Below are 14,886 nucleotides of genomic sequence, written 5' to 3'. Positions count from 1 at the left end.
CACACGCACACGCACACGCACACGCACACGCACACGCGCACACGCACACACGCACACACACAAAATGCACACGCACACGCACACGCACACGCACACGCACACGCACACGCACATACGCACACACACTAACGCACACACTAACGCACACTCTCTTTATCTCTTTCTCTTACGCACTCTTTCTCGCTCTTTCTTACACGGGCCCTCCCCCTCTTCCCCTCTCTCTCGCTCTTTGTCAGGTTCTCCTTCTCATGCACTCGGTGCCCTTCCGTCCATCATTCACTCACTCTACTTACGTATTTTCCTCTCTCTCTCACTCTCTCTTTCTCTCTCTTTCTCTTTTTATCACACTCTCTTTCTTTCTCTCTATCCCACTCTCTTTATCAGACACGAGTGCGCGTTCTGTAACTTGGCCCACGCAAGTCTAAAGGACCACCACGATAGACTTAGAACGCTAACCATTAGCTGGCCTTTGTTTGACAATAGCCGTAAATAACGTGCGAGCAAGCGCGGCTATAGGCATCCCAACGCATCGAAAACTCGTTATCTCTCCTCATTGTACTCGAGTGTAATTATTATCCCCACGAATATTTTCCCTGATTACTGTATAGCACTGTTGGCGCGGGCTGGAGCTCAATTAGGTTTATTTAAGCGTGCTCGAATCATTAATTTAGAACTCGCGCTGGCTTCCGAACCGTTTAACTTTTTGCACTTTTGCACTTTTGCACCACCAGCAAAGAACTGGCGGCTTTTTGTAATATTTGTTTCTCGTAGGGAAAAGAATACAAATTCTCATTAGGCACTCCTAATTACATTACATTACATTAGGAGTGAATAATTATTATTAATATTATTATCTATTATTATTCACTCCTAATCACGCGTACTCGATATTCTTCGCAGCAGTTCGCGTATAGAGAGAAACATGTCTCGTCGGTTAAAAATTAATTAATTAATATTCCCCCCTAATGGAAAATACACACGCGCACCAACTCCGTAACACCCAGGCACACACACCATCACACATACGCACGCACGAGCACGCACGTACGCACCCATGTACTATACGTATATACCCGTACACATGCTCCCCCACGCACACACGCTCACACCCATGCCCACGCGTATATACCTAACTGCAGGAGAAAACGCGTCAGCCTCTTCTGCCACTTACAGATTTCGAACCAATTTCATCCTTCGGAAAGGTAGAATCGTTATATATATTTTCACGGATATATCAACGTGCGAGTATTCTAAGACGCATTTCTACAAGCGATTGCCGTTATGCAAGAAACGCCGCGGCTGAGTACTCAAACGGTTGGGTAAACATGGCGAGAAATCATTGCTCAAAAATCAATAGAATTCTCCGAGAAAGAGTAACACCATTAATAGCAGCGAATTCAAGGTTCGAGCAAAGACCTCTCAGGGTTGACGATCCGACCGAGAGATCCTCACGTATTAGAGTCAGAGATTTTCCTGAATAAAATCCAAATTGCGGCAGAGCGGCGGTTAGGAGGCAAACAGCGAGTTATCGCCCGCCATTACATGGGCGTCCGCTGGAGTCAGGTGCCATGATTGCCGTACGATCAACTCCAGCGTCGCGTATATAAGTGCGTAATATCCATAGAAATAATAATATAGTTAATAATAATCATAATAATATAGAAATACTAGTACTAGTTAGACTAGTGTCTCTCTATATATTTCTACGGTAATATCGGTGCTATACGCGCGCACGCGCCGCTGCGGGATATGAAAGACAAGGCGGACGATCTCTGCAGGTGGTCCTCTTTCCACGTTTTTTGTCCTTCTCTCTTCTCCTCCTCCTCAACCCTCTCTCTCTCTCTCTCTCTCTCTTTCTCCGTCGTTACCTTTTCACGCGCGCGCCCTGTCTGTCATTGCGCAAAATAGCAGCGGGCAACTTAACGGAATCGTTTTTCTATCGTGAAATATTCGTGAAATAACTATGATGCGTCGGTAAACCGAGCAGCAGCTGTGCGATGTTCGCGGCAGTGATATGCGAGCCGTATCATCAGAGTCATCGAGGCGGTGCGCGCGGGGTGGTGCGACGCCTCAATCCACTCGTTACTGACTCAATCTCCCGCCGTTTCTCTCCCTCACATCAGAAGTTGCGAGAAGCAGTAGTTAGACTAGTCACTCATCTCCCGCCGTTTTTCTTCCTGCAGCAACAGCAGCAGTAGCAGCAGCAGCAGCAGCAGCAGCAGCAGCAGCAGCAGCAGAAGTAGCTGCAGCAGTAGCAGCAGCAGCAGCAGTAGCAGCAGCAGAAGCAGTAGAGAGACTACACCCACTCATCTCCCGCCATTTCTCTCCCCACAGCAACAGCAGCAGTTGTGAGAAGCAGCAGTGAGACGCATCATGGACGTCCACTGCGCCATCTCGCGTCACTGCGTCAACGTCACCAACGTCACCGTCAACGCGAGCGACTACTACGACGACGACTACGACGACGCGACGCAGTCGGACGTCATGAAGACGATGTTGACGTCATTCTACGTGCTCGTCTGCGTCGTGGGGCTGTGCGGCAACACGCTCGTCATCTACGTCGTGCTGCGATTCGCAAAGATGAAGACGGTGACGAACGCCTACATCATGAACCTGGCGATTGCCGACGAGATGTTCCTGCTCGGCATTCCGTTCCTCGTCGCGACGATGTGGTTCGGACACTGGCCGTTCGGCGCCGTCATGTGCAAGATCTACATGACTGCCGCCTCGCTGTCGCAGTTCACGAGCAGCCTCTTTCTCGCCATCATGAGCTTCGATCGCTACTTCGTGCTCTGCCATCCGCTGCGCTCGATGAAGTACCGCACGATGCGCTACGCTAAGATCGTCTGTGTGTGCCTGTGGAGCGTCTCCGTCGTCGCCAACATGCCCGTCATCATCTTTGCCGGCACCGCTCAAAACCGCACGACGTGCACGATCATGTGGCCCGGCCAGTGGCTGCGCTGGAAGCCAAACGAGGCGTTCATCTGGTACTCGTTCCTGCTCGGTTTCGCGATCCCAGTGTTCCTCACGTCCGTCTTCTACGCCACGATCATCCGCTTGCTGCGCTGGGGACGCGAACTGCGCATGTCGCTCGAGCGCGAGCGCTCCGAGAAGAAGGTCACCAAGATGGTGCTTACCGTCGTCACCTGTTACGTCATCTGCTGGCTGCCATATTGGATTCTGCAGGTGAGCATCAGTGCGGACTGCGTGCGGCCTGAGGGAAAGGTCGTCTACGTCGTCGCCATGTTCTACTCGCTCGCCTACGGCAACAGTCTCGTCAACCCGCTGCTGTACGCCTACCAGAGCAACAGCTTTCGCTCGAGCTTCATCCGCGCGTGCGTCTGCGTCAACGGCGGCGGCGGCAAGGATCGCCACACGATGTCGCTGTCGAAGGGTAACAGTGCCGCCGCCGTGCGCGTCTGGAACTTCAACGCGGCGACGCCGACGACGACGCCCTCTACCGTTGTGTCGCCGAACCGCTCGCAGGTGGCGATGAGTCACTGGCGCAGTCACGCTTCGCCGCCCCTCTGTCGCTCCGTCGTCACGAAGCTCGATAACGAGGCACTGCAGCCGCTACGCGGCGTCGCTGTCGACGTCGATGATGGTAACGGAAGTCGGCTGCGACAACATCCGGGAGAGCAGTCGGACGCGATGCTGGCGCCGAGACCCGGAGGCGCGCCGGTCAATCAGATTTAAGCTAGCGCGTTCGGCGGTAAATTTCGTCCTCGGGTGCGCGCATGCGCAGCAGAAATGCTCATTTGAGCGCGGCCATGAAATTTTTTTGTCAAGGTAAATGAGACGATGCGAGTTGTGTGAGGTATATGTCTTCTTCGAGCTTCTAATTAATTCTGCGTGCGTGCCCCCCACACACGCTGTTATTATGCCATTGGCAATAGGATATCTTTTAATGGCAACGGTGGGAGAGGAAGGTAGGCGCTGTAGTGGGTGTTATTGCTATCGCCTGATGGTTGTTTAATAATTGTTCTCGTAGCGAGTGTATAGACTATGGCTAACGAAAGTATACTTGTCATCTGCGTCAATCATTGGGAACCTAACACTGATTCGTAACTGCTTGCATGCAGGTTCACGCGCGCGTCATGTATTCTTGATAAGAACCATTGACGTTGTCACAAAGCCACGGAGAAACGCTCGCGCCGGGAACTAAATATACTTGTAACACGCGCAGCTAAAGCCCCGATGATTAACCACGTGACGCAATGACGTCACGACATAACCCGTGACACGTGACAAACACATGTTCGTGCGCGTTCACGAAGAAGAGAAAACCGATCGCGAGAGAGTTTCGTTGTAGAAAATATCAGGAGTGGATAATAGATCTCTATTATCCACTCCTGAAAATATGTTGTAAAAAAATACGTCTCAATATCGTGGTTGTAACCGATGGTCATGTTGATTAAGTCTGTATATAGCGTAAATGTTTCCCCGAAAGGGGGCGCTCACCTGTAAATAACCGCGTTGAATTGGTCGACGGTGGCTCGTATAGATGGCGCTTCGTCGCCACCTTTCAGTCTTCTGGACCAGAGGTATCCGAGGCAGTGGTGCGCGATGACGCGGCGGAAGAGTTGCTGTTAGAAAAGCAAAAGAAACGCTGATGAAACCGCGGTAACGTCGTATAGTGTGAGCAGGAAAGATGTAATGACTCGGTCGCTAGTCGCGCAAAACTACGAGCAGCGCATGTTTGATTCATCTACTCAAACCAAGACATTCTTCTGCGGCTGTTTTGCCCGCTGCTGCTGCTGCTGCTGCTGCTGCTGCTGCTGCTTCTGGTGGTGGTGGTGGTGGTGGTGGTAGTGCTGCTACTGCTGCTGCTGCTATCATTGTTGGTGCTGCTGCTACTGGTGGTGGTGGTGGTGCTGCTGCTGCTGCTACTACTGTTGATGGTGGTGGCGGTGCTACTGTTGCAGCTGTCATTGCTGCTGCTGCTACTGCTCTACGACTGCTGCTAATGCTGCTGTCATTGCTGCTGCAACCGCTGCTATTTTTGCCATAGTTGTTGTTGCTACTGCTGTTGTTGCTGTTGCTACTGCTATTGTTGTTGCTATTGCTGCTGATGCTCCCCCTGCTGCTGCTGATTGTTGTTATTACTGTCATTGCTACTGATACTGCTGCTACTTCTATTGCTGCTGCTAATGCTGCTGTCGCTGCTGCTGCTACTGCTGCTGTTACTACTGCCACTACTGCGGCGGCAGCGGAAGCTGCGTTTTCGCAGGTGGCCAAAGGACGGTTCAATCTCAGTTTGCGGCAACAATTAAAGGGAAGTCTTTTTTTGAAAAAGAACTATTTGTATTAGCGCCGACAAATTCGTTACCGGCAAATTGTGTAAAAAGCATACGACGACACCATCCTCTTTCTGTCCCACTAATCTAGCCGACAGCGGTTACACTTACTAGTTTGGTATCGCGGAATTTCATTTCTAGTTCATTATTTCATTTCGACGCGTGGCTATTCTCCCTTCCCCTATTATTAATTCCACCCGCCCACCCAATTGCTGCATTGCTTGAATACGAGCAGTATAGTCGTCGGTCAACCGCGTGTCGGTGCTTCACTCGTCATCCGCTCGCTGGCGACGCATCAGCCGAAAGCATGCCGGTGATAATAGCTGCCGACTATTAGCGCGCTGCGCATCATTCACCGAGTCTCAAGCAGCTCCCACACGACTTATAGATTATTTACGGCGAGAGTGAAGCCCTGGGTCTGCGATAAAGGCCACTATAATGCGAGTCTTAATCAGAGACAAAGCGCTGCCGGCTGCTATGTAGAGTATTATCGCCATTATACACGCGCGCATGCAATATTGATGAGGTGCGTACGAGAGCGCTACTACGCCCTCGTTTCTGCCCGCCTGCCTACTTGCCTGCTTGCAGCGATATGGTTTTAGATCGCATCTTGTTAGATTAGACCCTATGCGTCGTTGTAACAGCGACGCGCTTTCGCGTCTTTAAAAGCCGTTAATGGACAAGGTTAAAGGACGTCGGTTGATAACAGCGGGACAAAGGTGACAAAGGACAGCGATGCGGGAGGTACGCGCACGCACGCGCGCACGCACGCACGCACACTTACCGCATCCGTGTATGTAAGCTGCTCGGCGAAGTGTTTACATGGAATCTCCATGAACGACGACCACTCTGTCGGCTGCGTCGTCGAACTGTCGTCGTCCACGACACGCGCGTCGATCGTTACGTCGCTAACTGAAACGTAAGAAAAACACTATGTCATGTGATGCAACATGGCCGTCGTCACGTGATGCAACATGGCCGTCGTCACGTGATGCAACATGGCCGTCGTCACGTGATGCAACATGGCCGTCGTCACGTGATGCACAATGACCGTCGTCACGAGACGCCTCATGGCGGAATACATGCGTGCTGTGTCATAGCGGACGTCACGTGATGTATGATGCCGGAATACGCACGTGGTGCATCGTGACTGACTCGTGGCGCAGCGCAGCATCGCGAGCGTAACTCTCTGTATATGAGATGAGTGACGCGAACTGCTTATATGTATCGTGCTGTTGTCTGAGATGTTATGTAATAAACGTTCCGTTGATACTCCATGTTATGATTTTTCTTTCGTATGTATTTACATGTATTTATTTATTTATTTATTTATTTATTTATTTATTCATTTATTAATATTACTGATGTATAACATGGCTGCCCGCAATTACAGAATCTCCTTCACTACATCCATTAGACTAGAGCCTTCCCCTATCTCCTCCGTCCCTCATTGCTCTCTCCCCTTCCTTCTGCATTCTCTACATCTCCCGCTCCTCGTCCCCTATCTCAATATCTCCGCTCCTTCCTCCATCTCTTCTCTCGCTCCACCTCTCCCCACCCATCTCTTCCCTCCGATTCACTCGAAACTAGCATTTCTGAAGTGCTCACACATACAACAAAGCAAAATATAAATATAGTAAAGTAGGATATCATGCACATGCAGGTGTAACGCGGCTCCGTACTTAACTATGGGCAGAGTTTGTCTCAATTTCCTCCTGCTTTTCAGCTCCCACACGTGGATATCCACACGCATCGACACACATACACACACACACACACACACACACACTAACACACACACACACACACCAGACACATAACACACAGCACACAGCACACACACACACACGCACAACACACACACCGCATTGGCGGGCGCACACGACACACACACACACACACAAATACACGCACAACGACAGCACACACACCACAAACACCACAGCACACACACACACGACACCACGACGAAGCCCACATGCACACCCACACACACTCAGCCGCGCATACATATGAAACAATGTCGTATCATATTGCGTCCATGGCGCTTAAAGTAGAAAGGTGTGTAGAACGGAGGACGGCGGGTAAACAGGAATAATTACATCTACGCCGGCCGTGGCAAAGCAACTATGCGGATAACTAACTCGTACGACGTCGGGAGAAGGTGACAAGGTCAGCAGTACCGCGTGCCTATTATGGTTAAAATATCGGGTTGATATATATATTGGGATAGATGGCTACATGCGCGGCGACCATGCCCACTGTGGTGCGCGTAGCGGTTGTTATGTAGCCATCTCATTCATGCCAATTTTCCGGTATTCGCAATTTCGCCAATTTAGTTAATGTTTAAATGATATGAATATCGTTGTTTCAGCTGTAATTCGCGTGTGACCGAAAACAGCGCCACCTTAGTACGTGTAACTAGATGCACAGCACACGCAGCGCATCGACACGCACGCACGCCCCATTCACGGCACACACCACGCCAAGACACACACACACACACTACACCACACTCGCACACAGCGGCACACACACACACACACCCACGCGGCCGCACGCAAACGTTACGCACGCACGCACAGCACGTCACGCACACACACACACACACACACGCGCGCGCACAGCACACGTCCGCACCCACACACACACATCACACACACACAACACACACACGACACACAGTCGACAGCACCACACATATATTATATATATATCGATATATGGAAAAAATGGAACGTGGGCAGGATCATGTATATAGGATAGACGAGTGTTCTGTAACAAATGGTTCCCCGTCCGTCACGACCTCACAAAAAGTCTAGGCTGTGAATTTGCGCGTGTGCATGACGTCAGCTTGTCGTCATCATACCATTATCACACGTACAATCAACGTATGACGTAACTCACCGTTATACGCATCACAGCCGCCATCTAACGGCAGCGTGATGATAACCACAGCGATCACATTATACACTATCAATCGGATCTTTATTATAGAATTATTAATAGAATCAAGCGTCAGATAATAACAGGCAACATTGTGTTACGATGTTTTTGAAATCTCTGTGACGACAACACCCGGCGGTAATAATAGTAATTTTATTTTACGATGAATGAAAGTCATTAACTAATTCGCAATAATTTCGACAACAGGCTTGGGTTGTCTTTTTTTAAATTGAACGCTAATCACACTCGATGTTAATTACAACAATTATGTTAATAACATAATAGCATTTTATCATAAAATAGTTACTCTCAGTACCCGGATCGATATCATGTAACAAGATTTACAAATAAAAAACCGGAATTCCAAGAAACACTCACCGTTATCCGCGCCGCAGTCGCCATCTAGCGGCTGGCGCGTGAACGTGTCCAGCTTGAGGCGGCACTTTTCTGTGATGTCTTCTCCCGGCAACTCGTGCTCGGCGAAGTAGCGGAGCGCGTGCAGGCAGGCGAAGTCCGGCCGAACGTTGAAGTCCTCGCTGTAGCCATCCAGCCAGGCACCGATAGCGCTGCGGACGGGACCTGCACACGACGAAAGACATGGAGTTAATATAGAGACTGCTAGGAGGGAGGGAGGAGGGAGGGGAGAGAGGGGAAGGGAGGGAGTTAGGGAGAGGGAGGGAGGGGGGAGGAAAGGAGGGGATGGAAAGAAGGGAGAAGAGAGAGGACGGGGGAGGGAGGGAGGAAGGGAGGAAGGGGGGAAGGGAGGAAGGGAGGAAGGGTGAAAGGGGGAAGGCTAGGAGGGATGGAGGGAGAGAGGAATGGAGGGAAGGAGGAAGGGAGGAGGGAGAGAGAAAGAGGGGGAGGGCAGGGGTGACCGAGTGGGCTTAAAAGGAAGGAGTGACGGAATAAGTGAACAAGTACAAGGAATAAAATAAAAGAGATGAATATCCTTAGATTTTGAAAGCTCCTATAACCAGATAATCCTGCTAACTAACAATACACTTTCAACAATACAGCGTGTATTGTTGAACACCTTCTAACAATACACTGTGTATTGTAGTAGGTACCTATGAGCTTTCAACAATACACTGTTTATTGTTGAACACCTTCTAACAATACACTGTGTATTGTAGTAGGTACCTAACAACTGTGTATTTAAATTCAATTTCATTTTCAATAAATTCATTAAAATCAATAAAATAATTTCAATAAATTCATTTCAATAAATGTCAATTTCAAGTTTACAAATCAAAAAGTAAACTAATTAAAAAAGAAAAGAAAAGAAAAAAAGTTTATTGTTAGAAGCTGTTCAACAATAAACAGTGTATTGTTGAAAGCTCATAGGTAACTACTACAATACAAAGTGTATTGTTAGAAGGTCTTCAACAATACATAGTGTATTGTTGAAAGCTCGCTAACAATACACAATGTATTGTCAAATGCCTAAACATACAACACACGGTGTATTGTTAGTTACCAGGATTATCTGCAGACCTATAACACATCTACTAGCTCATTCAAGACCATCGACGTCAATATTATTCTAATTATTTCACGTTTCACGCGAGCAACGCTAAACATTAACAATCGCTGCCTAGAGATGGCGCCAGCTGTCTGCGAAGAGTCTGAGTGAGCGCTCTCTGCTGCAGTGGAGCACGGACACATATCGACACATATCGACAGGATGGTGGCGATTAACTACCTAATATACTCGCTACGTATACTCTCAAATATGTACATTAGTGATGCCTAATCACTGGTTGCATTATTATATACAAAGAGGAAATTAGAATCTTTCAGCGAAATTATTCGCCGTACAGGGACATTTCGTATCGTCAGTAACGCATCCTGCTCGGGTCGTAGTTAGTTGCGAAACCTTGAATTTTTGTGAAACCTCGAATTTTTCCCTCGGTGTTTAATTTCGTGCGTATCTGGCACCACGTCATCACCATTATACGTCATCACCGCTATCGACGTTCCAAATAGTAGCTATGCGGGACACGGCACAGCAATACGTAGTAATTCCACTCCTCGACCTCATTCCGTAACTCCCCACCAAGACTGCGCCGCGTGGCACCTATAGTCAGTCAGTGACTATAAGCTACAATTACAGGCGGGCCGACCTCACTGCTGAGTGGCCCTATACAGACGCACGCACACACACGCACACGCACACGCACATGCACAAGCACACTAAGTTGTTCACCCTATGCTTGGTTTATCATTATTGCTTCTCTGACTGTACACTTGATGACTCAGTGCTTTGGTATTTATCATACGGGTACGACTTAAATAAACCGACACACACTGTATGTAATTTATTGTAATTATATGTGTACATGTAATTTATCTACTAATTGTTATTTAATCTGTTGTCCTTGTAGTTAGCTCAACGCTTGTCTTTCAGTGTGACCTGGTGCTTTGGCTAAATATCTGGCATGTACTTTAGTCTCCACGCACCGACGATGCTAGCGACGAGAGTATCACAAGCACACGCTAGTCGCTACGGCACTATCACGCACTTGAAACCATGAGTGTTTAATGTATCTACCCGTTGTCCATCAAATCAGCACTGACTGCACACGCACTACGCTTACCACGTCACACTGCACACTGCACATCGTCACACATTGTTTACGTTTGTGGGACCGTTGTGCATTTAGTTGTTCTATCATCGTCACTAGTTACTGCTTATTCATTCAGTCCCGCGCGAACTTGTGACATTTTTAACAACAATGCTTGGATATGCCCGGTATTAGGCCTAGGTTAACACTGACAGATGTAGGCAGCTGATTTTATGCGGGGCCGACGTTGGCATGTTTTTAGCTCGATCTAGACGATGGTCAGATTGGGCAGCTTGTATGAATCGCATGAATTGTCCGTGCGTTGCGCCGTTAGCGTCCATTCCGTCCGTCTAGTCACACACGCACAGCCCGTCAACAGTTGGGCACAAATTCATTTACACCGCTTTGACCGTACTGGTCACATATTCGGTGGGCCGTGGGGGGTAATCCGAAAACGAGTTGGGAGTCGAAGCTGGGGTCAAAGATCAAAGGTCAATGGTTAAAAGAAGGGGAACATTCCCTCCTTAACTTGCGGCAGCGCTATCGGCACCGAGACCGCCCAGCAACACTCACGAATTTCTGATCTATTACGATTATAATGTTTCCTGAAACAGTCTCTCTCTTGACTTCTCTTACTGGTCTCGTGATGCGTATTCTCGGTCGCCTATTACTCACATCGTCCTAATACGGACAACATCCCGTCATCACTCCTCCGTCCCTCTCCTCGCGTCCATCTCGAAAGTGAGGTCACAAGCGTTCAAGAGGTGCACTGGGGCACTACGGCGCTCAGATCTCCTCATGGCTACTCACTCTCTCTCTTCTATAGAAGGACATGGCTGATGTCTCACGCGAATTGAATCAACTTTTTCTTTTTGGAGCTTATTACTGATAGCGTGACCTTATACTATATGTTCTCATCCATTCTCTTAGTGTCGGCTTTTACTGAGAAATAAAGGACCATGAATAGTTACTATTCGCGCTGTAACTATGAGGCGAATTAAGTGTAATATGTGTCTGACTTATACTCTCTTCGACTCTCCTACTGAGGATGGCTTATTATACTCATGGATTTTTTGCACGCTGTTAACCAACACAGTACCTGACGAACGTGGCTTTATTCGCTATCATAACACGCCTCTACGGCCGCACTCCCTCCACCGCTAACCCTCTGCGCATCTGCCGGCCCTCCCTCCCCACCACCACCACTACGGGCCTCTGCGGCTCTCACTCCACGCATATCGCCTCTGATTAATCCATGTTAATATAGCCGAAGTCATTTAAAGTTACAGCCCAGCTGTATCTTTACCTAACTCGTTCTGACCTAGTACGTAATAGCCTATTGATATCGATTTTGATCTGTAATTAGTAGTCATTCCTCTCTTTCAAGATTATCTGCCCTGAGATGTCTGGGCCTCTCAAGTAGAACGCCGTATGCTGGGCAGGTAGGGCGCTCACTTCTGATTCGGGCAGTCTCCGATTGTCTTCTCTTCTCTCTCTCTCTCTGTATTCTCTCTTCTCTCTCTTCTTTCTCCGGCCTCCACACGTATCGCTCTCGGCGCTCATTCTCGTCTTTCCCTCGCCCTCGCCTCTCACTCTCAACTTCTCCTGCTGTGCTATATATGTCTATAGCATTACATGCTGTTTGGCAAGGCCATTGTAAGATCACACCTGCCTGTATATCATACTACGAACACTGGAACTGTAACTCACTTTAACCACAGAGTAGAGTGATTTACTGACGTCTTCGTTACGTACGAGGGCAAACCTACTTGTGTTGCCGCTCGATTCTACTTCTCAATTACCAAGCCAATGTATGCATATGAAGTGCAGATCTACAAACGCTCACACTCACGGCGCGCGGCTCTGCGCGCAAGTATAGCGACACAAACACACCACGCACACGTCTGGTGTCAACACGCAGTGAGTTATATCAAAAAACGAAATCACACACGCGAGGCTACAGGTACAGGTCAGTGAGCGGCACCTGTATCGCTCCTGCGGCAAGCTATATTTCTTACTCAATTTCTACCAACCCTGACTATACCAACTACATTCAGCCACCGACCGCGGAACGGCACACAGACATTCAACATTTTAACCCGTAGGTAGCGCTGCGGCGCGACACCGATTACGAATTTTTGGCATGTTATTCCGAGCCGCCGCCAGCGTGGCGACGATACAAATAGCGCCCCCCTAAGGTGGAGGCACACACAACCACTCGCTGCATACTGTGTCTCACGGCAGATTAACATGCGTACCGCGCATTACATCGAATCGGCAGCTCCACATTGCGAACGTCACGGATTATGGATAGATAGGTGATCACATAGATATAAGAGAGAGAACGAGAAGCGAGTAGATAGATGCAAGAGAGAGGAGATGTGACAGTAGAAGAGAGAGAATGCAGACATCAGGACAAGATAAAGAAGAGAGAGAGAGAGAGAGACACGAGCAGAGACGGCACGCAAGACAGCACGCACACGAGAGAGAACAGAGAGAGCGATAGTGAGAGGCGAAGAGCGAGAAGAGGCGAAGAGAGCGAGAGAGAGAAGAGAGAGAGAGAGAGAGAGAGCAGAGAAAGAAGAGAGAGAGCAGAGAGTAAGAGAGAAGAGAGATGAAGAGAGAGATGCGTAAACGGCAAACGCAACGCGCGAAAAACGCACCGCAAAACGCACACGAAGAGAGACGAGATGTCGGGAAGAATGGGAGGAGGAGAAGTGGTGGGGCTAAGGAAAGCTTGTGTTGCACCTGCACACAACCGCAGGATTTTTAAACACTTTACGCCGGATCACAAGCAACGGCTTGGTAAGGCTCAATGCAACGTATGCGCGCGTGCTGTGTGCTGTGTGGGGCGTTGGGCGGGGGGAGGGGTGCGTGTGCGTAGCGTGCGTAAGTTTTTTGTGTGCGTGCGCAGGATACGCGCGAACGTCTACGTGCGTTTGTGTAGTTTGCCTTTTAAGTTCATACAGACGCACGCACGCACGCACGCACGTATATATATATATATATATATATAATATTATATAATTATAATGTATGTGTGTGTGTGCGTGTGCGTGTGCGTTGTGTCGTGTGCGTGTGCGCCAGTGCGCCGTGCGCGTGCTCGTAGTGCGTGTGCGCGGCGCAAGCGGCGCGCGTGTGTGTGTGTGTGTGTGTGTGTGTGAGTCTGTGAATTACGAAGATGGATTTTAAAAACCTCTGTAAGACTTGTCAAGGAATCTAATTAACAATTTAAATTTTTTTTAAATTCTCTAAATGCTTAAATGACTATCTATTACAGCAAGCAGATCGTGGATGACGTCACGCAATAATTGAATATGTCAAAGCTAATGAAGTAATTAACCGCTGACATTAAGTAAAAATTACAATCATGTGTCTTATTGAATGCACTGATGGAAACACAGAACGTCAAGAAAGTGAAGAAGGGAAGACGAGAAGAGAGAGAGAGAAGATTTAGAGAGAGAGAGAGAGAGAAGAGAGAGAGGAGAGAGAGAGAGAGAGAAGAGAGAGGAGAGAGAGAGAGAAAGTGGCAGAGAGAAGAGAGAGAGAGAGAGAGAGAGAAGACAGTGAGAGATGAGAGGAGAAGAGAGAGAGACAGTCTTTTAAGAGAGAGAAAGAGATGAGAGAGAGAGCGAGAAGAGCAGAGAGAGCGAGAGAGAGAGAGAGAGAGAGAGAGAGATAGAGAGAGAGAAGAGAGAGAGAGAGAGAGTGAGAGGAGAGAGAGAAGAGAGAGAGAGAGAGAGAGAAGAGTTAGAGAGAGAGAGAGATAGACAGTCTTTAAGAAGAGAGAGAAGAGAGAAGAAGAGAGAGAGATAGACAGGTCTTTAAGAGAGGAGAGAGGAGAGGCGAGCGACCGAGAGAGAAGAGAGAGAGAGAGAGAGAGAGAGATGAGAGAGAGATGAGAGAGATAGTCTTTAAGAGAGTGAAAGAGAGCGAGGATTAAGGAGAGAGGAGGATTTAGAGATAGAAAGAGAGAGAGAGAAGCGAAAGAGAGAGAGAGAGAGAGAGAGAGCGAAAGGGAGAGAGAGAGAGAGAGAGAGAGAGAGAGAGAGAGAGAGAGAGAGCGCGCAGACAGACAC

At 48.6% G+C, this 14,886-nt stretch overlaps 1 protein-coding gene across 1 annotated transcript in view; it reads right to left on the bottom strand.

The window, feature by feature from the left end:
- LOC106805188 (ral guanine nucleotide dissociation stimulator-like 1) overlaps nucleotides 1-14,886 on the bottom strand; it is an 85,939-nt gene that overhangs the window by 42,024 nt on the left and 29,029 nt on the right. The window contains exons 5-7 of the mRNA XM_014806686.1: nucleotides 8,622-8,819; nucleotides 6,082-6,209; nucleotides 4,462-4,586 (exon numbers count right to left, since the gene is read on the bottom strand). Coding sequence (XP_014662172.1) covers nucleotides 4,462-4,586; nucleotides 6,082-6,209; nucleotides 8,622-8,819 — 451 coding nt within the window. The remainder of the gene's footprint in view (nucleotides 1-4,461; nucleotides 4,587-6,081; nucleotides 6,210-8,621; nucleotides 8,820-14,886) is intronic.

The sequence above is a fragment of the Priapulus caudatus genome, unplaced genomic scaffold (genome assembly GCF_000485595.1).
Source record: "Priapulus caudatus unplaced genomic scaffold, Priapulus_caudatus-5.0.1 Scaffold104, whole genome shotgun sequence".
Taxonomy (NCBI): domain Eukaryota; kingdom Metazoa; phylum Priapulida; class Priapulimorpha; order Priapulimorphida; family Priapulidae; genus Priapulus; species Priapulus caudatus.
Note: the sequence above shows the minus strand (reverse complement) of the source record. Positions and strands in the feature narration are given on the sequence as shown.